General features: G+C 34.4%; 2 protein-coding genes across 2 annotated transcripts; one reads left to right on the top strand and one right to left on the bottom strand.

The window, feature by feature from the left end:
• Positions 1-2,788: 2,788 nt before the first annotated feature.
• Positions 2,789-4,188, top strand: LOC124930480 (probable WRKY transcription factor 29). Its single transcript, XM_047470819.1, has 3 exons — positions 2,789-3,114; positions 3,766-3,882; positions 4,002-4,188. The coding sequence occupies exons 1-3, from the start codon at positions 2,789-2,791 to the stop codon at positions 4,186-4,188; spliced, it is 630 nt and encodes a 209-aa protein (XP_047326775.1).
• A 12,339-nt stretch (positions 4,189-16,527) lies between these two features.
• Positions 16,528-20,262, bottom strand: LOC124932050 (cation/H(+) antiporter 18-like). Its single transcript, XM_047472650.1, has 3 exons — positions 20,071-20,262; positions 18,995-19,993; positions 16,528-17,954 (listed from the first exon to the last, which is right to left on the bottom strand). The coding sequence occupies exons 1-3, from the start codon at positions 20,260-20,262 to the stop codon at positions 16,737-16,739; spliced, it is 2,409 nt and encodes an 802-aa protein (XP_047328606.1). The 3' UTR covers positions 16,528-16,736.
• Positions 20,263-25,489: the final 5,227 nt, after the last annotated feature.

The raw sequence follows: 25,489 nt of genomic DNA, 5'->3' as shown, positions 1-25,489 counted from the left end.
CTTTTTTTTTTATCTGTTTAGAATAATTTTTAGCAGTTTAACATTTTTTTGACTGGGTTAACATAATTTTGACTCAATTAATTTTTTGACACATCTAATTTAATATATTCAACAATCATATGTTCTATTATTAATTAAATTTAATGATAAAATATAATCATTCAAAAGGGTTTATTTTTTATTTATTTAAATCAGATTGTAACTATTAATCAAATAAATATTACATTTATTATTACGTTGGATCACTAATTTATCCAAATTTCAATTAAATTATAAATAAATATAATGTTAATATTACAAAAATGTCTTGTAAAAATTATAAAAATAGAATATTAAAGGTATTCGGTCTTAGTCCAAACGTAGTAGACAATTCATAAATTAATAACTCGGTTCGTTTACATTCACAAAACGGGTCAAAAATTGCGGAGCGAATTGCGAAGACCCAAATGTTTATTTTTCCAAACTATATCAAACAAAAATCTGAATGATATGTGCAATTTACATTGCAAATTCTATGAAAGTTATCGGGTTAGGTATTAAGTCCTACTCCATAATGCTGTATCCTACTATAATATTAGTATGATACTTCAATTTATATAGTACAGTGTACTCGACACTATATCTTATTAATCATATATTTTCTATTTGATTAGAGTTGCATAAGGATGAAATTAACTATTGATTTTTTTCTTCTAGTCTAACAGTTGAACTTCTCAGCAATATAATCAAGACTAAATTCATCTACTTCATTTTTGTCTTGTTCCAAAAATCAACGTTTTTCATTTACAAAAACTGACTCTGGACCCATTTCTATTTACAACCTTTCAAACTCCAACTTGTATGTGCAATTGCATGTCTTTTCATGCCATCCATATTACACAATTATATTACATAAAAATAACAATTTAAATCCTTATTCAAGTAAAAAAAATATAATAGAAAACCATTTATATATAAATATATGACCATCATCAACATTTTGTGTCTTATGTTGTATCATGCATGGAAAATGCTACTTCTCAAAATACCATTTCATATGGTAGTTTTAATTAGAGCAACAATCATGATGATTTTATTTGTCAATTATTTATATTGATTTGGACATTATTTATATTTATATTTTCTTTTTTAGTTTTAGCTTCGAAATATAATTTATAATAAAAAAAAATTTATAATTTAAAATTTATTGTTTTTGATATCTATCACTTAAAAAAAACACAACGTTTAAAGTTCACATATAATCCACTCTTCTAGCTTAACGACAATAAGAGGTAAATACTAACCCTAAGTTCCTAGGTTCGAGCCCGTGATGCGACAAGTTCTGCGTTTGGTTAAGTGAGATTAAGTGTGTATGCGGGATATACTTAATCTATTGTCCTTTTTTTTTCTTCATCAAGTTGAAATGAAAGATTAAGCTTAATATAAAGTAAATAATAGTCTAAATTAAGTTATTTTTATTCATTTTAGTTTTAAGTATATTTCTATATTATTTTAAACAATATTAAAAAAAATACATAGAATTATAAGTTTATAAGTATGCGGGCTACATACTAAATCTATTGTCCCTTTCTTTTTTTTCCATAAAGTTGACAGATAGGTTTAAGCTTATTAGAAAAATAAATAATAGTCTAAATTAAGTTATTTTATTCATTTTAGTTTTAAATATATTTCTATATTATTTTAAACAATATTAAAAAAAAAGTACATAGAATTATAAGTTTATAACCCCAACAATAAACAACCCTCACGGCAGGGTTTGGTTTTCAACCTATAGATTAATGAAATTATTTTATCAATTAAAATCATTTTGTTAAAATTTTAAAATTAGGAGGGTCAAAAATCAAAGTTAAACAAAGTATAACTTTAATTAAGGATGACAATCAAAAGATCATAAAAAAATTGATTAGTAACATTTATACATTCTAAAATAACATAAATTACAAACAGAAAAGACTAAATTCAAACATAACCATTCCAATCTGGAATTTTCGCATGTCATCTATTTTCATTGAGAAACCTTCTTCGTTTTCCTCTAATGATGAAAGGAGATTGTATTAAATAATATTAAAATTTTATTTATGCCTTAACTTGATTTAACTTATCATTTGTTTAGCCTAGCGGCAACAAAATATGGATATTTCCGTCCTCTTTGATGAGGTACTGGGTACGAGCCATCAGACGGCAATTTCTACGTCTGGGTAAATTGTTAAATGTGTTTGCAGGCTACGTGCTCATCTCGCATAGATTAGTCGACTACACAGGAAAAACGGAACCCAACATTCTAAAAAAAAATTTAAACAAATAAATAAAACTTGATTTAAGTTGTTTTTTTAATATATATATTCCATCATTTTGTTGATATCTCTCAGTCAATATCATCTTTTTAAAAATATATTGGAAAAATAAATGTTTTTTTTGAGAAAAATAAGTAACCAAATTAAAAATACATCTGTCCCTTGGTTGAATTTAAAATTGATAAATATGTTTTTGAATTTATTAAGAAAAAGTCAGACCCGATCAATTGCCATGGATTATTTTTAATAGAGGGGTGACAGTGAGGAAATATGAGAGTCAAAAAATTTGACAAAAATAAAATAAAATAAAATTTGTGAGGAGATAAATTTTATTATTTTTTTAAATCAATAAAATTGAACAATGTCATTTCCTTTAGCTATCATCTTTTTCTTTTTATATTTAAATTAATTTCTCATCCATAAATCATGCCTTGATCTGCCTTAATATATACTTTCTCTCATCTCTCTTAATTTCCACATTCTACTTGACAGTTATGGACGAAGAAGTTGACTGGGATCTGCAGGCGGTGGTTAGCAGTCACGGCGACGGCGGAAGAAACATGTGTTTTTCTTCGGTCATGGATCTACCAGTTGAGGAAGATTATTGTTCCAATTTTGGGTTTAATGATGAGTTGGGCAAAGTGTATAGGCCATTCTGTCCTGGTCTCTGTAATAATATTTCATCTTCACATGTCGATGAAGAAAAGAAGAAGATGGATGAACAAGAACAAGAACGAGAACAAGAACAATCTGATTCTGTTACTGCCATGGGCGCCGATAATCCTCGTAGTTCTACTACATGTTCATCTCTAAAGACAAGGTATTTCTTAATTAAAGTGGTTAGTTCTATCTTTGAATTAGGTTTTTTGAAAACCATGGAGCTTGTTAAGAAATGGTGGTTTTAAATAATTCTTGGATTTAATTGCTAGATTATTTAAAAAAGTGTTGATTGACATGATTTTTGAGAAAATGTGAATGGTCTCAGTATAGAAGTGATAAAATATTATGTTTAGAAGTAGAAAATATTTTGATGAATTATGAGAGTTAATAAAATTATTTTTTATTATGGTTGAATTTACAAATAAAAAAATATTTTTAAGTCATTCTGAACTGTGACATCTTTTGTAATTTAAATTACATGAGTTAATGAGTTAAGTATTTTTATTTGTCTTCTTTTGTTTTATTGATATATTTTTCTTTCTTTTTTTAAATAAATCTTATGTACACATGGTTTGATTGATTTAACAAACATTTATTAAGATAATTCTCTCCTCTAGTCTAGCGGTAACAAAAAGTGGATATCCCTAGCCTTCTTGAGAGATTTTGGGACGGTAAATTCTGTGTCTGATTAGATGTGTTTGCATTTTTGTGTTATGTGCTTAACCTTTGTGACCATTTTTTAATTTCAAAAAAACATCTATTAAGATAATTTTAACTAATAAATTAGAATGAAACATATTTGTTAAAACAGGAAAAATGAGAAGAAAAGAAGAGTGGTGATTCAAGTTACAGCTGAAAGTCTCTCTTCTGACTTATGGGCTTGGAGGAAATATGGCCAGAAACCCATTAAAGGCTCTCCCTTTCCAAGGTATGTTTTTATATATATATGAAGAAAATGAAATGTACATATGTATTATGAATTGATCTAGCTATAATAATAATAATAATAATTGTAAGTTCAATTTCTTTTTATAGGAGTTATTATAGGTGCAGCAGCTCGAAGGGATGTCTAGCAAGGAAGCAAGTCGAGAGGAGTTGTACGGATTCCGACACCTTCGTGATTACTTATACCGGCGACCATTGCCACTCCCGTCCGACTCGTCGGAGTTCACTCGCTGGAACCAGCCGCCAGAAGTTCTCCTCCTCATCCTCGTGTTGTGATAAATTTGTTTGATATGCATATATAATCTATTCTCAAATATTTTATTTGTATGTGGATGTAGATGAGATAACCTATCAAACAAAACCTAGATTGTTGTTTGACCAAAATAATGTAAATTTCAAATAAACCCGTTTATTACTAGTAGTTTCAAACTAATTTGGGATGATAGATTGAAAAGCGAAGTAAAGATTGTCCAAAGTCAAACAAATCTCATAACAAATGTTATCATATATAAATTTTATTTTAGAAGGTATGTATATTATATTTATAAACTCGAATTTGGGGTATTTTTATCAGATGAGTTTGAACTATCAAATATATTGTCATGTGATGTTTTTCCTAAAAACAAACATTTATTATGTTTATTTTAATTGGCGTGGCATTACATTGTTTTAATTATCACATGGCAAACATATCATAACCTCCACATCTACAACGAGTTCTCTCTTCCTTCAACATATTTTTCTTCTTTTTTCATCTATTTCTTCAATCCACCTCCAACCAGTTCTCCATCAGACCATCTCGACAATTTATATTTTTTTTGTTTCTTTTAACTTATAAAATTAATATCGTTTGGTTTGATTTTGGGTTTAAATTATGGATTTCTCTTTGTTTCTTTTTAGATTGATTTATAACGTTCCCAAAGCTCACATATAATCTTGTTTTGTCTTTGACATATAGATATAGATGTAGGCGACATTTTATTTTGGTCTCTATTTTAAACAATGCATATTCCTACTGGAATGACTTTTGTCTGACTGACTTGAAATTATATAGACCAACTTCTTTTTATTTTTATTTTTTTATTTTGAGAATATTTATATATATATATATAACTACTGAATTCATAAATATATGTGTCATGATGTTTGATTGTGTTCATCTTTATTAAATAATATATTTGAAAAATAAATAAAGGTTTTCATATGTCTAGATTAGAAAATAATAGAAGAGGTGTTTTCTTTGAGAATATCGTATCATATTTGATTGCATTTTTATCCATTGATAATGGATATTACAATCATTTCATTCAGGTTTTTGCATATTATTCAGGTTTTGTTTTCACTTCTTGTATGTAATATCAATGAATAATGAGGAACTACTTTATGCTATTAGTCGAGATGCAAAATGATCACATTACCCGATAACATGGGCTGTGGTGGAAGGAGAGAGTAAAAAAGAATGGGAATAAATTTTCAAACTTCTAATTGAGGATCTAATATTTAGAAGGAGATAACATTAATTAGACATGCAAAATGTATGTTTTTAAATTATAATTTGGTTTTAGTATACATTTAATGATCATATGTAAATTTGATAATTAAATTTCATTTTGTTAGGGATTAATAAGAGCAATTGTTGAATTATTATCAAATGCATAGCATATATTTTGTTGTCGTCATTGGTATATAAATTGGGCTAGAGGAGGAAATATGAGTGAAGACTTGAAATTATTGTTTTGGAAGTGTGCTCGATCCAGGACAATTTGATGTTAATTTAAGAATACTCAAACAAACCAAACAAAGAGCCAGTACTTCTGCAATCCGAATTACTAAGAGAAGATGGTCAAAGGCATACCTCAAAGAGGATCCAAAGTGTGACATGGTAGACAACAATATTTATGAAACATTTAATTTATGGATATTACCAAGTAGATATATGTCTATCATTAACATGTTGGAGCACATCCGATTGATGATAATGAGAATGATTCACCGTTTAAGAAAAGAAATGGAGATGAATTGGATTAAAGACGTTTCTCCCATGGCAATGAAGAGACTTGAATTTGCAAAAGCAAGGTATCATAGGTGCACATTGCACTTTAACAGAGAATTTGGATATGAAATCACTGAGGGAATACATAGACATGTCATAGACATTGTGAGTCTAAGCATTGATTGTCAACAAATTGAAAGTAGTTGGCTTTTATTGTCTTTAATGCAATTATGGCTTATTAATTATTAATGGGCTTGGGCATGTATTATATGTAATTTAGGGTTTCTAGGTTAATTTAATCCTTTATAAGGGTTGTTTATAAAGGTTGATACACAACACTTAAGACTTTTAAGACTTTTCCTCTTTAAACAAATATAATTGTCATTTCGAGTTTTTCCAAAGTTTTCTTTCTTTATAACTGTTCTTAGAAGATCCAATAATCAGATACAACATTTGGTATCAGAGCCTATTTGAAGAACATGTCATCGACAAAATCAACTAAAGATGCGACAACTATGAAGATCGGAAGTGAAGGGAACATGACGCTCTCATATCCGTTACTCATGAAGAGTAACTACTCAGTGTGTGCGTTGAAAATACGGGTAAACTTACAAGCACAAAGAGTGTAAGAAGTTGTGATGCTCGACGAGGTCGACGAACAGAAGGATATAATGACTCTTACTGCCATTAAACAAACGCTTCCCGAGGACGTCCTTCTCATGGTGGCCGAGAATGATTCTGCCAAGTTAGCGTGGGAGACGCTAAAGACGATTCATGTTGGAATGGAGAGAGTCAAGGAGGCAAAAGTGCAAACCTTGAAGACACAGTTTGAGGCAATTTGCATAAAGAACGGGGAATTAGTGGATGATTTCTCCATGAAACTGACATCCATCGTGACTGGTATCCGCTCGTTGGGAGAGTATGTGGAGGAGATCTCTATCGTCAAGAAGTTCCTTAAAGTTGTACCACAAAAATATATGCAGATCATTACCGCAATCAAGCAATTTGGTGACCTCAAGAATATGATCGTCGAAGAGATCGTCGGTTGTCTCAAAGTCCACAAGGAGAGACTTTGCGGCTACAGAGACCAAGAGAAGGAGCACCTATTGCTCACGCATGAATGGATGTCACGAATGAAGAAAAATGGAGAAGCCAATTTTTCTTCTGGATCGTTGAGTCATAGCGGAAACGGTGGAGAAAACTGAGGTCGTAGAAAAGGACAGGGACAAGGTCGAGGTCGAGGTTGTGGAGAAAGCTCATATCGATAAGAAGACGCCAAATCCCGTAAAGATAAGAGCACAATGAAGTATTACGTTTGTCAAAAGTATAGGCACTACGCGTCCGAGTGTCTTAACAAAAGGCCTGACGATGAGGCAAACCTCACTAGCTCTAGTGACGAGGAGCCAACATTAATGTTTGCTAAAGAAGTGATGAACGCTTTGTCCGAAGACGATGAGACAAACCTCGAAGAGCTCGTGCAAGAATCCTCTAAAGAGGAACTAGATGTGGTGTTTCTCAATGAAGATAAAGTCACGACAAACCTCCTCGCAAGTGACGATGAGTATAATCACACCGACGTGTGGTGCCTTAACAATGGAGCAAGTAACCATATTATGAGCCATCGAGAAAGTTCAATGAGCTTGACGAGAAAATTACCGAAAATATAAAGTTCGGAGACGGCTCACTCATCGAGATCAAGGGCCGAGGATCCATCTTGTTTGAATACAAGAACGGAGATCAACGTATAATGACCGAGGTATATTACATTCCAAACTTGAAAAGTAATATTATAAGTCTCGGTTAGATGATAGAAAAATGCAATATGATCATCTTAGCCAGCTCGCTCCTAAAGATGTTCGACCAAAATGGTGTTATATTGATGAAGGTAGAGAAATCGCCAAATCAGTTATACAATATTTCTTTCGAGACAAGGCAACCCGTTTCTCTATTAACATCGCTAGAAGATCCAGCTTGGTTATGGCACGCAAGACTTGGGCATGTAAACTTTTATGCGCTCAAGATGATGGGGAGAAGGAGATGGCTATAGAGTTTCCCAAGATCACACACCCCAACCAATTGTGTGAGAGTTGCATGATCACAAAGCAAACAAGGCTACAAATTCCTGTCCAAGCAAACTTTTGTGTTGACCATCCTCTACAACTTGTGCACGCAGATCTGTGTGGTCCGATCACCCCTCCATCACTCATTAGTAACAAGTATTTTCTTCTACTTGTTGATGATTATAGTCGTTGGATGTGGGTGTACATGCTTAGAGAAAAAGGAGAAGCTTTTGAAGCATTCAAGAAATTAAAAAGGCTCGTGGAGAACAAATTCGAGCACAAGATGAAGACTTTGCGTATTGATCGAGGTGGAGAGTTCACATCACATAAATTTGCGGAGTTCTATAAAGAGGATGGAGTCGAACGTCACCTCAAGGAACTATACACTCCACAACAAAATGGCATGGTGGAGAGAAAAAATCGTATTGTGATGGCTTCTGCGAGGAGCTTACTCAAGAGCATGCGGGTACCGACAAACCTATAGGGAGAGACCGTGCGACATGCAGTTTATCTCTTGAACAGCTTGCCGATAAAGGTTCTAGGAACTTGCACCTCTTACCAGGTATGAACCAATAAACGACCTCATCTAGAGCACTTAAGAGTATTTGGGTGTACCGTACATGTTAAGACTGTGGGACCACATCTCATGAAGCTTGATGATCGAAGTCAATCCATGGTGTACCTTGGTATCAAATACGAAAGCAAGGTGCACAAGTTTCTTGATCCAGCTTGTGGGAAAATCCGTGTGAGCAGAGATGCCGTGTTCGAAGAGGAGAAGAAGTGGGAGTGGTGCAACGACGATAACGAGCTCATACAAAATTCCTTGGAGTTTAGAATCATACGAGATGATGACAACCTAGCAAAGATGGAAAATGCAATAGGTACACCGAACTCCCATCGTCATCAAGAGAGCTCGGGTGAGTCCACAAATGAAGCTAGCCCCATCAAACTTCATTCGCCAATGTCTATGCGGAGGCACCACTTGTACAGATGGATCTTGAGGAATTGGTGTTTCTCACCACCGATGAGCCAACAAAATATCACAAGGCGACAATCAAAGAGCCATAGAATGAGTCCATGAATAAAGAGCTCGAGTCTATCAAGTAAAATAAGACATGGGAGATCATCAACTTACCACCCGGTCACAAGATCATCAGGTTAAAGTGGGTTTTCAAGTTGAAAAAGAGACAGGAAAGGCAACATCCTTAAGAACAAAGCGAGATTGGTAGCAAAAAGTTATGTGTAGAAGCAAGGCGTTGATTTTTAGGAGACCTTTGTACCGATGGTGAAATTTGACACAGTCGAGCTAATTCTTGCCATCGTAACTCACAGTGGATAGGAGATTCACCACTTGGATGTCAAATCAGTATTTCTCAATGGTGACATCGAAGAAGAATTTTATGTCGCTCAACCTGAAGGCTTCATTATCAAGAATAAAGAGCACAAGGTGTACAAATTATACAAGGCTCTCTACTAAGGATGACAATTTGAAACCGCCCCTCAAAAACCGAACCGAATTGCCCCATTTGGGACAGTTTTTCTCCGAAACCGAACGAGGATGGGGCAAGGATGGTATTTGTGTCTCCCGCCCCAACTCACCCCAATTTCACCCCGATTCAGCCCCGAACACTATAAACATAATTAAATATATTAAATCATCAATATATTTATTTATTCACTATATTTTATAAGAGTAGTAAGGTTATTTCTTTATAATAATATAAAATTTTAATATATTACAATATATATTATATTAAAAAATTCGTTTATATAATTTCATTATATATTTTTTTTAAACAATTATTAACGGTGCCCCGCGGGATTCCTCAAAACCGAAAAAACTCGAACGGGGTAGGGATGGTATTAAAAAAAATCCCCGAAATTAAAACATGGAGGGGATGGTAAATGCATTCCCTGCCCCGAACCGCCCCATTTCCATCCCTACTCTCTACGGACTACGTCAAACACCAAGGGCGTGGAACAATTGCCTCAACAAGAGAATGATGAGTCTCAACTTCGTGAAATGTTCTCAAGATAAGGTTATGTATACGAGTAACCGTGGAGAAGAAGTACTCATTGTTGGCGTATACGTCAACGACTTGATCGTGACAGGATCAAGCATCAAAGGTGTTGAGGAGTTCAAAAAATAGATGATGAAGGAGTTCAAGATGAGTGATCTTGGGTTACTTTCTTACTATCTTGGTATCGAGGTGGACTAGAAGAAAGATAGCATCGAGGTGAATAAAGAAGCTTATGCGAAGAAGGAATGGAGGATTGCAACTCGAGCAAGTATCTAATAGAAGCAAATTTGTAGCTCGAAAAGGATGTGGAAGGAGGCTTAGTGGATTTAAAGGAGTATAAGTGTATCATCGGGTGTCTTAGGTACTTGACGCATACTCGACCCGATATCTTTTATACAGTTGGCATAGTGAGTCAATACATGGAGTAGCCTACCATTATACTCCAACAGGCATTAAAAAACATTCTTCGTTACGTAAAGGGAATGACGAACTATGGGATTTAGTTAAGAAGATGACGAGAAGTTGAAGAACTCGTTGGTTTTACTGACAGCGACCTAGCTGGTGACACAAACGACAAAAAGTACTAGAGGGATATTGTTTTACCTCAATGAGAATCTGATCACCTGACAATCTCAGAATCAATGAATTATTACTTTATCTTCATGTGAGACAAAGTTTATGGAATCTACTGCGTCATCGTACCAAGAACTTTGGCTGAGATACTTGTTGAGCGAGGTGCTTAGATATGAGTCGGGGTCGATAACCCTTTATGTTGACAACAAGCCCGCAATAGTATTAATGAAGAACCTGATATTTCATGGACGTAGCAAACACACTGACACTCGATTCCACTTTATCCGCGAATGCGTCGAGAACTGAAAAATCATTATAGAGTTTGAAAACACTAGAGAGTAGCTTGCAAACATTATCACCAAGGTACTAGAAAGAGTCAAATTTGTGTAGATTTGAGAGTTACTCGGTGTGAAGAATCTCAAACCAAATCAAGCTTACGGGGGAGATTATGAGTCTAAACATTGACTGTCAGCAAATTGAAAGTTGTTGGCCTTTATTGTCTTTATGCAATTAGGGCTTATTTAATTATTAATGGGCTTAGGTCTGTGTGTATAAATAATTTAGGGTTTCTAGGCTAATTTATTACTTTATAAGGGTTGTTTGTAAATGTTGATATACAACACTTAAGACTCTTAAGACTTTTCCTCTTCAAACAAATATTATTGTCATTCCTAGTTTTTTCAATTTTTCCTTTCTTCGTAATTGTTTTTAGAAGATCCAATAATCAAATCCAACAAACATTAGAGAAAGAAGTTGCACATGTAGACCGTGAAAACTCACATGTATACATTGTGCACATGTTGTTTGTGTTATATACCATTATGGTGGAAATCTAGAAGATTATATCTTGACTTTGTATGATTTTCTTGTTAAATTGGTTCTCAACCAAGACTTTGAACTTACTAAATGTGAGAAGGACATTGGATTTTCTTTGAATATGATACAACAAAGTATATCGGCTAAAATTGTCGACAAAGTAAATAAAGTAACGATAGACACATAACAAGAATGTTTGTGATGGTCCCTAAATATCAACATTAATTAAATATAGAGGAGCATTAGTTTACAATCTGATATATTTAAGGTTTGTTTGTGTGATTTTTCCAAGCTAGCATACTTCACAAAAATGAAGAGTTTTAATGCTCAATACAAGTAACTAGAATCGAGAAATGATAGAAGATATGGTAGTTGTTGAAGGATGTCCAAACATAAGAAGTGATGTTGATGTTGAGGACCGAGAGTTGATGAACGCTTATTTGGTGGGGTAAGTGGTATAAGCCATTTCTAAGCGTGTCACGAAGAACTTCTGTCTTCGTAATTCAATTCTTTACCGCCAAATATTATGGATGGAATTCAAATAAAACATTATTATCCGAAGAAAAACAAGTAACACTTAATCAATTCTAAGTAAATTTAGGTATGTGTAAAATATTGCATAGTTGTAGAGGTTTAGATAAACATGAAATAGTGGAGTTCTCAATATTAGAAATTGATAAATACGTACAATTATCAACAATAATTTTCTAAATACATTGACAAGGAGAGTGAGTTTGAAGATTCTCTAAATTCGTTGTAAAGTGATTAGTGATACCAAAGTTTATGTACCATATTGAGTCTAATATAACAAACGAAAAAACACTTATAGTAGAGAAAGTGATAGGTAAAACATTATGGTCCAACATGTATCGACATTTTATGACAAGATGAGCAATTCCATTAGAATGTTGACATTGTTGATTGGAACGACAATTTGTAGATACGTGTCCAAAGCAATTGCATTTAGAGCATTTTGGACGTTGATTTCTTCTATAGGGTCGACTGTCTTGATGTTGTCCTCTAGAATTTCTAAAAGCCACATTCTTAGTGGACGATTTTGAAACATTATTGGCGAGTTTGAGCTTTTGTTTGCTGTTCGTGATTAAGGAGAAGACCAGTGAGATCTTCAGTACTCACTAGTTGGACCTTATTTTTGATAACGACGACGAGTGAATCATATTTGGGGACGAGATCTCCTAAAGTTTGAGTAAAATGATCTAAATTAAATACTAATTGACATACGTCCTTTATGAATCAGAGATATTTAGTCATCGATTTGTCTTCCTTTTTCAGAGTTTATAAAGGTAATTGGAATTGAACGAGACGAGCCATATACTAAGTGACATACGTCATTTTCAATGCAGTATAGAGACAGTGAGATATTTCACAAGCGTTTTTGATGATTTAAGCAATTACGGGATCCATGAGAGTTGATAAGAGCCAAATTATCGTCCTTCAATTGTTTTAGTCATTTGATGGATCGAAGAAAATGAGAATCCAGTATGCTTTGATACCAAAGTGAGAATATAAAATATAGATAAAAGAGGAAGAGAACCAAATGAAGACGCTCTTATCGACTTTGAATATTATTTTTTGTTATTAAAGATTTATAAATAGTATAGATCCGGTATTTATACAATAAGAGTTAACATTATTCAAGAATAATAAATGTGATGGTTAGTAAACTAAGAAAATATTTGAGTAACTGTGACAATAAATATTATGTAGACTCTTCAGCTTTTGTAGAGAAATGTGTTGATTTAACAATTATATATTAAATGTATTGTCCCTTCATGTTCGAGAATAAGTAGTTGGTTATGGTCGACTTTTTACCGCGAATGCAAGAGTGGTGGGGGAATTAGGAACCCTCGGGTTCGGCATCGTCGAATCTTTTAACAAATTTGAGGAAGCTCTTGAAAAGTTGGTACGTGTGGCAACATGCATTTTTTTGCAAAGATTGGCGAATTATGCAATAAAATTAATGAGATCGATGTGGTAAAAGAGATTCGAGATCTTTTGGCTTTATAAGTCAGTTCTCATATTTATTTGAAGAATAACCTTTTAGATCTTTATAAGAAAAGGAGATTGGAGCGAGACAACGCAGAGCTATCAGGCTGAGAGAGGGGGTAGAAATTCAAAATATTTTCACGGGTATAAAACGTACAAGCGAGAAACAATGTGATTAACTCGATTTCGGTTAAGGGTATTCTTCATGATTGTAAAGCGGTAATTTATGATACAATCGTGCAATTTTATAAGAATTTGTTCAAAGAAACGTACACGGTTAGACCGAAATTAGATGGTGTGTCTTTTGATGGTATCAATGATGAGAAAAATGGTGTTTTGAAATATCATTTCACACTTGAGAAAGTGAAATTGACAATCATGGGATGTGGTAGTGATAAGGCTTCGGGAAGCGATAATTTTACATTAGAATTTTTCAAAAAGGCGTGGTCATTCCTTAAATTTGATATCATAAGAGTATTTGAGCATTTTCATATTATCTTCCTTCGACAAGAGTTCGAACTCAATGTTAATTTGTTTAATCCGCAAGGCTTCCGGAATCATCAATATAAAGAACTTTATACAAATTAGTATTGTGTCGGCATTCTATAAGATTGTATACAAATATATGGCGAACAAGTTGTGTGGGTTTTTTGAAGCGGTGATTTCGGCTAGTCAAATGGCTTTTATCAAGAGTCATCAAATTTTTGATGCAACACTTATCGCAAATGAATGCATTGACTCGAAAAACTACAAGGGGATAAGTGTGTCTTTATTAAGTTGAATATCGAAAAAGCATATGATCACGTAAATTGAGAATTTGTATTTAATGTTATGGGTAGAATAAAAATAGGGGATAAATGAATCAGTTGGATTAGATTTTGTGTTTCGACGACCAAGTTCTCTATGATTATGAATGGAAGTCCTATAGAATTTTTTTTAAAGTTCAAGGTTATTAAACAAGGTGACCTATTGTCTCCATATGTGTTCATCATTATCATGGAAGCGCTTTTTATAATGTTGAAGTTTGCAGAATAAGCTAGTGTCTCCAAAGGAGTGGATTGAGAGGCAATGGTATCTTCTTTTTCCAATTCTCATATGTTCTTCGATGAAGATACATTGTGCATGATGTAGGCCACACACAAAAATATAAGCATCTACGTGATATTCCATGGTTGTTCGAAGCATGCTCTAGATTGTGGGTCAATATTAGTAAGTCTAATATTTTTTCTCGGACTATGTTTCTAATAGGAGAAAAACATATATGGCAAGTATTATGGGCTTCGGCATTGGAATATTTCCGTCTACTTATCTTGGTATATCTCTCGGTGTTAAATCCCGCTCTAAAGCCTCTTGGGACCCGATTATCTCTAAAAGGGAGACGAAGTTACTTATCTGGAAAAACAAAATGAATTCGAAAGGGGGTTGTTTGGTCCTCAATAATAGTGTATTGACCTTTTATGCCCACTTTTATGATGTCTTTGTTTCTTATTCTCAAGAGTGTGGCTGTGAAGATAGAAAATATTATGTGCAAATTTCTTTGGTGATCCTAAGAGTCCTCCTTTGGTCATTTGGTGAGTTGGGCTAAAGTGAAGAGATTCAAGGATCAAGGGGCCTGGGAATTAGGGATTTATATTCATTTAACAAAACTCTCTTGTCATAATGGTGCAAGAGATTCTCTTTGAAGCCTAACTATTTATTGGTTTATATGATTAGATGCAAATATAGAAATGATTAGATTTGATGGTTCATCAAAGCTAGCCCCCGACCAATTGGTTTTAGTGTTTGGAGAAATATATTTACTATGTGGAAGTCTTTTCGTAGACAATGTAGATTCTCGTTAGGCGACGCCTCATCGATTAGCTTATGGGATGATATTTGGTGTAGTGTCAGAAGTCTTGCATTGTCATTCTCAATCCCCTCTTCAGTCGCGATTTATAGAAATACTTCGGTCAAGGACATGTTCGATCAATATTCGAATAGTTTTGCGAGTATAATCAGACACAGGAGAAGACTTAATGCTAGAGATGCAACCTTACATTAAAGGATGTTGCTCTTAGTGGGTCGTAAGATGGTGATTACTTCTTCGTGTGATATTCACGTTGGAAATATATATTCATTTAAAGTTGGTCATTGTTACACATTATTTGCATAAACTACCCTTATGACTTCTTATGGGAGAAATTGTGGAATTCTAAATTCTCTTCAAAAATCTCGTTTTTTTATGGAGTGTCCTGCATTGAGGGATCTTGACAAATGATAGATACATAGAAAATGAACATTTTATGATTAGTCGTTGCAGAATGTGTTGTGAAGAGGTGGAGACGACACATTACTTACTTTTGCATTGTAAATGAGTAGTTACGATTTAGAGCCTACTTTGGAACATTATTGACATTGAGTGGGTGAGATTTGAGTCAACCGTTAGTTGTTGGGATGTTTAGATAGAAACTGTGAGCTCGGTTGGATTGAGTCGATGGGTCCTTATCCCGATTATTTTTAGTTGGACTATTCAGCTCGAACAGAACCGTATGACGTTTAGTGATCGCGGTCGACTAATGCGTTTACTCCACAACGTTATTATTATAACGATGTAAGAGACATCCTCAAAAAAATCGGTAAAAACGGTCAGTGAACTTATTGATTTTCTTGAGAATTTCCAAACTCGTTAACGTTAAATTTTTTGTTATATTTATTGGTGAGATTTTTTTTGGTTCATGTTAAATGGTTGCTTTATGATTTTTTTTTATTATTATTTATTTAGAAAACCGTTTAAGATGCTTAAAGTCTCGTGACATTTCAATTAAAAGTCCAATGCTACCTTCACATTATCAATGATAAATAATCTTTGTAATCTTTGATAAATAATTAATAAATAAATGAGAAAAGCTTACTTGGCCCTTTTTATATTCCAAACATGATTATTTTAGTTTTAATGATAATTTGATGGGGGCTTGATTTCTCCTTCTTTTAAGAAATTCTAAATCGGAACAAAAAATGAATTTATCAAAAAAATAGACTCAATTGTTTTTTTTATTTTTTTTTTTATTTTAAGAAGTTAACAACATCACACTGAAATAGTGTCCCCACTTTTTTATTGATTGAAATGTGATGTCAATTAATACACATGACTTGCAAATGAATTTCAGACTAAATCACAATTTGAATAATTTCATACATTTCAATCGGATCACAAAACGCGATACCACAATCTATGTCCCACAATTGCTATACTTGTGTGAATTTTATCCCATTCATCATTCATTCTCGAATGACTTATTAAAGAAACTCGAAGAGGTTATCTTTATAATTCTTTTGGATAATCTTTTTCATATAGCTATGTTTCTTCCAATTTTATTGGTATCATCCATCAATCCATCCCCGATTCTTCGTCATTATCATCTTCCTCCGTCAACGAAGCCAATGAATATCCCGACAATTGGCTTCGGTATTGTTGTATCACAAGCACCGATACCGTCGTTGAAAACTCGGGTGATGTCAATAATCCTCCAACCGGACCTAATTCCCGACACTCATTCTTTGTGTTCTTGAATGCAACCGCTAACTCACCCTCGGGCATACGCCCCACAACCAATAGTTGACACCGGTTATGTTCGTTAATCACCTCAACCGCTTCGCTCGCACTCCCCACTTCCTTCTCCACATATGTAACCATCCCGTCTTTTTTAACACTCTGTTTGAATTCATCTAGGAATTCTTCGTCCTTCTTCGATTGTTCTTGTCGGCTAGATGTTGTTTCGCCAATGTTGATCCTCACATTGTTATCCGCTAGCTTCGCCCTTACTCGGAAACGAATCACAACTAGCTTAATCCCCGGATGTTCCGCCATTCGCGAACCGTAAGCTAGGGCTTCAATATCATCGGGTCCACCAAAAAACAAGACGGTTATGACCGAGTTAACGTTGCTAGCCGAAACATGAGTCGTCCCGCCAAGTCCCCTATCGACCAAAATTCCAACCGAGCACGGGGCGAGCTCAAGGACACGTTTGTTCAAATGGCCAAACTCAGCTCGTGTCGTCTCCAACTGCCCGTCTAGACGTTGGTGTTTATGAAAAGGCATGATTATAATCGCGGCATGTTTACTCTCCGCGCTCGAACAAATATCTTCATGAATATTCGACATTCTCGAAATAGCCATTGTTGGTCGAATAGTTACTTTGCTCAACTGCTCGAATGCTTCGAAGGCAACTACGATTTGGTTGCTATCGGACGATTGACCTTTGGTCCAAAAAGGAAGGCCGTTTTTCCTAGCCTTATGGACCATTCGAATAGCCGACGTTCTTTCGGAGAGTTCCATGAGGTGCATCGCGTAAACTCGGAGACCTTCTTTTCCCGTGCCGCGAGATAACTCGATTAGATTGATTAAGGATGGCATGTTTCTTGTGCTGTTGAAACATGCGAGAATTCTTAACTGAGAATTCTGTCTTTTTCTTTGAACGGTTCGTGTCTTGTACTCCACGTTACCCATTCTGGCTGGCTTGTAGACAGCTATAACGACCGGAGTCGTTATGAAGGTTGTGAATAGAGCCATTAGAACCAATATGGCAAATGTTTGATCGTTCAAAACCTGTCAATGAAAATAAATTACTTTCAACAAACGGTAACGATTATTTAAAAATTAATCTAAATTATGAGATTAGAACAAAGGTAAAAACAATTACACTATTAACTTGTTTATAATGATAAGCCAAATCCAAAATCACAAAAATTAAATAAATTTAATATCAAAATAGAAAACATTAATGATTTAAAAAAAAAATACTTTACAAAAAGATTAGTTTCTAAATTAACTAAGAAACCTTTTAGAAATTTGTAGTTGGATAGGGTTTGAAAAACGCTACTAAGTTAGTTATAGTGAGATTTTATTTAATATAATTTTTTTCTTAATAAATAAAAAATGATATATATATATAAATACAGTTTTTTCAATTTTATCTAAACCTCTTCTATTCAGTCCCGATTTTTGGCAGGAATTTTTATTATATAGGATTTCCGTTATCGGAATTTACAGTTGTGCAACAAATATTCAAATGATTTTTAAGATAATACAAATAAAATGAAATATTTGTTCAATCTTTTTTAGTTAAAAATTATTTTGATGGGTAAATATAAGGATATAGAAAAAAAAATATGACCTTATTTCTATTAATCATACTTCTAATTACTCACTTATCCTAGAAAAACTAAGATTGGAGTGTAGGTTTATGAAGATTTTTACTTTATTTTTATTTTGAAACTTATATTACAAATATTCGTATTCATATAAATGTTATTATTATAAATTGATATATTAGGCATGATTTTGGAGTGTGGATAGGAAAGAAGCAAAGAATTATCATCCCGCTCCAATCATTAAATGTCTTCACAGTTTTTTTCAATCCGTCCCGATTTCATATAAAAGCGGGAAAAATCCGCCAATCGGCTTGGATATGCTCAGTTACCCTTGGGACAAGTTTTAATTGTCCCAAGACAGACAGAAACCTCAATAAATTATTTGAAAGTTATAGTATAGCATGTTTCATGAACTAGTTCTTTCGAGTTTTTAAGTGATTTATCACTAAGGTATGAGTTTCTACTGTTCACGATTAATGTAAACTCATTACATACCCCTCGATCTTTCCCGATATTGAGTACAATAAGCTCCACCAATCCTTTAGTATTCATCAAGAATCCCAAAGTAATAGACTCCTTCCAATCTACTCCCGACAAAACCGAAACAACAACAGTACCCACCATCTTACCAATACAAGCCGTGGCAATAACCAAACCAAGAAGAGCCCACGATAGAGCACCTTCAATAGTCGCGACATTCGTTTTCAATCCACTAGAAACAAAGTACAACGGTAAGAACAAACCCGACACAAGATCTTCAACCTTCTCAACCAACGCACTCGAAAACGCACCTTCTTTAGGTATAAGAACACCAACAACAAAAGCCCCAAATAAAGCATGAATACCAATAGCATCGGTTGCAAACCCAGCAGCCAAAACCAAAGATAGAGTCGCACAAACGTGTGTCTCATTAACCGGCTCCCCTTCAGGGCAAAGACCAGACATCCATTTGAAAACAGGCGGAATAATAAGACTACAAAGGATAACGAAACCGCACCCGGCTAAGAGTACCCATAATGAGATAATGGGAGAACTTGTTCCCGATAGTGCAATAGCTAGGGCAAGAAGAATCCAAGCGGCTACATCGTTTACAGCTGCTGCAGACATTGCTATTCTTCCCACTTCGGTTGTTAAGAGTTTTAGTTCGGCTAAGATTCTAGCCAAGACGGGAAAGGCTGTTATGGAAAGAGCTACACCCATGAAAACTAAGAATGGACCTTGGCTTACTCCTTTGGAAATGGTTGCACGGAGAACGAAAGATGTACCAACTCCTAAACCGAAAGGAAGGGAGATTCCTGCGATGGCGATTGATAAGGCTCGTTTACCTGTTTTCCGAAGAGATTTTGGATCTAATTCCAAACCGACGAGAAACAGGAAGAAGAGGAGACCGAGATTGGCTAGTGTATCTAGAACTGTTAGGCTTTTTGGTGGAAAAATTGCGTGTAGATAAGCCTCATTTCGACCTAAAGCAGATGGACCTAGCAATACTCCTCCCTGTAACCAGATCAGCCATCAGAATTGCAAAAGTTTTCACGTAAAATCTAAGGCAATAATGATGATTAATTACTTACAATAATCTCGGCAATGACACGAGGCTGCCTCAATGGACGGAGAAGGAAAGCAAGAACTCGAGTTAGAACAACGACCAAAACAATCTGTAGAATCGCGAGAGGGAGAGCGTAATCGAGAGGATTATCTCCCTGGAAGATTCCATCAGATGTAGCCTTCATCGGTGATGGACATTTTGTAGCATTTGTAACCATCTTTTCAATCATTTTGTATCAAGAGAGACTGATCACACTTGAGTTGGCTTTTCAGATTCGTTTTCTTTCTGCAGATTGAATGAATGAATGAATGACCTGATGTTTGAACTTCGGATTTGAGGGAAGAAGAGTTGTTTATATAACTTGTGCTGTTGAAACGAGGAGACCACAAAGATTATAGAAATGAGATCCTACTTCGAAGCAGATAGATGAAGAGTGGTAGAGAGAGAGTTTTCATCGGCTATTTCTTTGGTTGTTGGAGAAGACTCAATCATATTCTGTTTATTAACCGCCAATAACATACTTTTAAAAATTATTTGTATATAATATTTGTGCTACATGACTAGATTAGGTCCTTGAGATTATGGTTGAATTATAAATTTATTCTTCCTTACTTGTCTAAAAATCAAATCTGATTTTCCAATTATAAGAATCATGGGAGACTTTAATTATTTGAAAATTAATAAATTTATACTTTATTTTATTATTTATCTAGAAATATTTACTGTACTTGAATTGAAATATTTACTTGATATTAGAGAAATCATGTAATTTTTATTTTTTTATTTACAATATTTCAATAATTCAAACGTTGATTCAGTTTCTACTTCGGAATTCTACTAATTCTCGTGTACTATATACGCAGTACGCAACACACTCAAACAATTTAAATAAGCGACACGTTTGATTGGTTCGAACCTAAGACTTCGGGGAGATAGGAGATATTTACATGTTTTAACACTAGACTAAAAGAGGGGAGAAGTATATTCATTTGATTAGTAGTGATTACATAGAATTTTATTTTATTTATTTTTAAAAATTTCCATACAAATATATATAATGTCATTACTGTAATTTGATGTATTTTGGCAGTTTCGTGTCAGAGATCGGAGCGGGACAAATAATTATCATCACAATTTCGATCTTTGGTCAATGTAGATTTTTCTTGATTACGATCACCGATCAAAACAGAAAAAATTTGTCACAATCGGTTCGGAACAGCTTAGTCACCGTTTGAACCGTTTTTAATTACCCTTCTTAGTTAGATTAGAGTTGAATAATAATTTATTGAAATTTAAATGAGATCATGACGGGATGCATGAATTATTTTATCTTAATTAAATTCTGAATCACAACAAAATAATATATATATATATACACTAGTAGAAAAAGAGCTATCAGTAAGGGCGAAAACCATTACTGAAAGCATCAAAAGTCGTTACTGATCACTATCTGTAACGGCGAATAAAACCGTTACCATTCGTTATAAATACGATCGTTACTGAAACTTCTCAGGCATCAGTAACGGTTGTCGAAAACCGTTACTGGTAATCGTTTGACAACAGTTACAGTTCTAACCGAGGTAAACCGTTACTGAAACGCATTCAACATCAGTAACGGTTTTCGAAAACCGTTACTAATAGTCATTGTACAACAGTAACGGTTCTAGCCGAGTTAAAACCGTTACTGTTGTCCAATGACTATTAGTAACGGTTTTTAAAACCGTTACTGATGTTGAATGCGTTTTAGTAACGGTTTCTTATTTGTTAAACCGTTACAGACAAACTTATAGTAACTGTTTTCTAATATATAAAACCGTTACTAAACAATAATCGTTTTTTTTAAATTTCATATTTGTACCTATATAACAATAATCAATAACCAAAAACCACAATCATCAATAACCAAAAAATCACAATCATTAATTCAAAACAACAATCATCCACAAACTACAATCATATCTTAAATCCACAAAAACCATTAATTAACGTACTTTAAATAACACATACATTTCAAAAACTACATAAACCTTCAACTAACCAGAATTCAAGTGGGAGGGGCATCATCACTAGTCGGAGGGGCATCATCTCTAGTGGGAGGGGCAGGTGGACGTGGAGGGCGAGCGTTAACGGGAATCAAGGATAATATGAAGTTCATCTACTCCCTCATCTCAATCATCTCATCCCGCATTCTATCATGCTCTTCAGTTGATTGTTGTCTCTCCCTTTGTGCTTCTTCACGCTCTATTTGACACTGCCTTTGTGCTTCTTCACGCTCCATTTGATGCTCGAATAATGCTTCTTCGCGCTCTCTTCGTGACTGAAATTTCTCCGCTTCACGCTCCTCTCGCATTTTCTGCATCTCCTCAAGTAAAACTCGGTTTTCTTCACGGATCTGTTGCGTGTCACTGCGCGGTGTGCTAGAACCCCCATAAGCATCTGCTCTAAAAGATGTAGGTGTGACACCTGAGCCCATACCCACGACTCGCCCATGTCCCTGAGACCTGAACGCATACTCAGCCAACTGCAGGTCATTCCTAGTCGGGTCTTCTTCTATAGTAGTTCACAAGGCAGTCTACAAACACAACTTATATTTGATTGATTATAGACATAAAATAAATGAAACTAATAAACACGACTTACCACTTTTCTTGAATAATAGGGGGGACCTCCGGATTTGGATCTTGTAGAGTCGGTTTCTTCGTATGAGTGTGGAGAAATAATTCAACAAAATTAGGCGAGGTACCGGTAGTCTTCTCCTATACAAATTTAATAATTGATAAAAACGTAATAACATTATAAATTTTGCATTCAATGGTAAAACGAACTATTTGCCTCTCCACTTGCGAAAATGAGATGTTGCCCGCATGATTCTTGTACACAACACGCGACCTATTTTGCACATTCACATTACTTGTTTTCTGCAAATAAGAAAAGATTTGTGTTTAATGAATGATTAATGTAAGAGCTCTTTATAAAAAATTAACTTAACTTGAACTCCGGAATGAGAAAGCGACGATCAAGAAGATAATGCCAATCACTTAGGGCGATCTCCGGAGGGGGATTTACCCTAATCGCTGCCTCGTTACCTTCACGAGCTTTAACGTACAAGGTGTTCCATTAACATCTCCATCTATCCCATAATTTGTTAGCTTGAAATAAACCTTGTTTGCGATAGTTGTTGATGTCCTCCCCCACAGCCTTGAAAGGATCCTGAAAAGTCAACATTAAAATACAATTATAGATTGTGATTAACACATAAAAATTAATTATATAATAAGTTACCGTGATAGCCATCCATATGTGATCTAGTTGTGTAGAGCTCAGGTCCGACCAACGCAAAGTAATGTGAGGTAGTGCATTGGAGTCTCGAATCACACTCCTAATATGCCTCGACCACGCTGTCCTATTCTCGCACATGGACTTACCATCTACCGGGTTAAAACGAAGAGTCATCTTTTGCCCCGTTTGCAATCTATCAACTGTTGTATTTTTGTTCTTACCACGTCCTCTCCTCGAAATAGATCCTAAAATTAAACATAAAATTATATAGGATCATAACACAATACTTAATCAAACACCGGTACTCCATCTTGCTCCTTAGACGGGGATTGTGTCTCATCATCATCATCAAGGTTAGTATTTGGTACACTATCAATGTTCATGACATCATCAAGGTCCAAATCAAGGTCCCCGATAAAGTTAAGTAGTGTCAAAGGGTCTTCTGAATGCTCCTCGGTCCTCTGTACAAGGTCGTTTAGCGCGCTGCTAAAACCATTACCTTGTATTCTTTTAGGTGCCATGATAGCTGCAAATATTGAATGTAATGTTTATAAAAAAATATATACAAGTAATCCTTTATAGAAATAATTCAACCTTAATTAGAGTGACGGAGATTTATTGGTGTCACAATTTTCCATTCAAGCCTTGACGCCATATCTGTAGAGTAAAAGACGTGTTGTGCTTGGCTTGCCATTATGAATGGTTCATTTAATTGAATATGTAGAATCATGTTGATATTTATACTAACATAACCATACTTATCAACTTTAATGCCCCGATCTTTTTTGAACATCAAACCATTTGCATTTGAAGAGAATCACTCATCTTCCACAAAAGAATATCACTTCTATTATTTCATTGATCACTCCATAGTAGTAAATAGTCTCGGCCCCATTATTACCAACAACCAAAACCCCGCTATTTTGGGTTGTCAAACTCTCGTCATGTTTTCAGTGTTAAACTTGTACCCATTTATTTTGCACGAGTTATATTTCTTTGCATACAATGTAGGCCCACGTCCTAAAATCTTAAGATTCGTTGTTCTATCGGATTGATCGGTTAATTGCTCCACCTATTAATTAGAAATTGTTGTTAAACTAATTGTCACATACTAAAAAGAAATTGTTGAGACGATTATTTACTCTTTCTTAGAAATATCTAACATATTGTTTATCCCGAGCTTCATTGAAAATATTAGGAGGGTATGATTGAACGAAATCGTTGCGCAAATTATAAATTAAATTATTACTTAAATCATACCTCATAATGAATTAATGGACTTACTTATAATATTCTTCAGCTTCGCGATAATTTTTTAAGATGTACCAATGAGCACGCTCACGATCACCTGGTTGATATGTGTAGGTTGTGCCATTAGATAAGTCTTCCATATCGATGAATATGTAGAATGTTGTACTTGTATGTATCGAAGAAAAGAAAGGAAGAAGGAAAAAAGAAAGAAGTCGGCGCAGGTTATTACAGACTATCTGTAACGGTTATTAAGAAAACCGTTACAGATACAACATTAGTAACGGTGTTGGAAGAAAACCGTTACTAATATCCCTTTCCAAAAACGGTAACTGAAGCCTTATCTGTAACCATTTTCTCAATAACTATTACAAATATTAGTATAGAAGATGAAAAGACGGTTTACTATCTGTAACGATTATTTAGAAAATCGTTATAGATACTGCATTAGTAACGGCGTTGGAAGAAAACCGTTACTAATATCCCCTACCAAAAACTGTAACTGAAGCCTTATCTGTAACGGTTTTCTCAATAACCGTTACAGATACTAGTAGAGAAGATGAAAAGACGGTTCACTATCTGTAACGGGTATTTAGAAAACCGTTACCAATTCTATATTAGTAACGACGTTGGAAGAAAATCGTTACTAATGTCTCTTTCCAAAAACTATAAAGTGAAGCAGTATCAGTAACGGTTATACTATAACCGTTACTAATACTCTTAAATCGAAAAATAAAATTTAAGCCGCTATTATTTGTAACGGTGAATCCTTATATCTGTTACTGTAAATTCTTAACTGCAACGGTCTTATATATATAGTCGTTACTAATGCGCTCATAATAGTAACGGTTAATTATAAATTTTACTGATAAAAAATATTAGTAAGAGCGTTCGACGCCGTTACTAGTAGTCGTTAA

The sequence above is a fragment of the Impatiens glandulifera genome, chromosome 3, assembly GCF_907164915.1.
Source record: "Impatiens glandulifera chromosome 3, dImpGla2.1, whole genome shotgun sequence".
Taxonomy (NCBI): Eukaryota; Viridiplantae; Streptophyta; class Magnoliopsida; order Ericales; family Balsaminaceae; genus Impatiens; species Impatiens glandulifera.
This window is presented reverse-complemented; position numbering and strand designations above follow the sequence as displayed.

Excerpts from the sequence above, each read along its gene's own strand:
- LOC124930480 (XM_047470819.1), top strand. The coding sequence starts at position 2,789 with ATGGACGAAGAAGTTGACTGGGATCTGCAGGCGGTGGTTAGCAGTCAC. Across the intron at positions 3,115-3,765 it reads TGTTCATCTCTAAAGACAAG|GAAAAATGAGAAGAAAAGAA; the intron begins GTATTTCTTAAT and ends TTGTTAAAACAG. Across the intron at positions 3,883-4,001 it reads AAAGGCTCTCCCTTTCCAAG|GTGCAGCAGCTCGAAGGGAT; the intron begins GTATGTTTTTAT and ends GAGTTATTATAG.
- LOC124932050 (XM_047472650.1), bottom strand. The coding sequence starts at position 20,262 with ATGGTTACAAATGCTACAAAATGTCCATCACCGATGAAGGCTACATCT. Across the intron at positions 19,994-20,070 it reads GTGTCATTGCCGAGATTATT|GGAGGAGTATTGCTAGGTCC; the intron begins GTAAGTAATTAA and ends ATCTGGTTACAG. Across the intron at positions 17,955-18,994 it reads ATATCGGGAAAGATCGAGGG|GTTTTGAACGATCAAACATT; the intron begins GTATGTAATGAG and ends TTTCATTGACAG.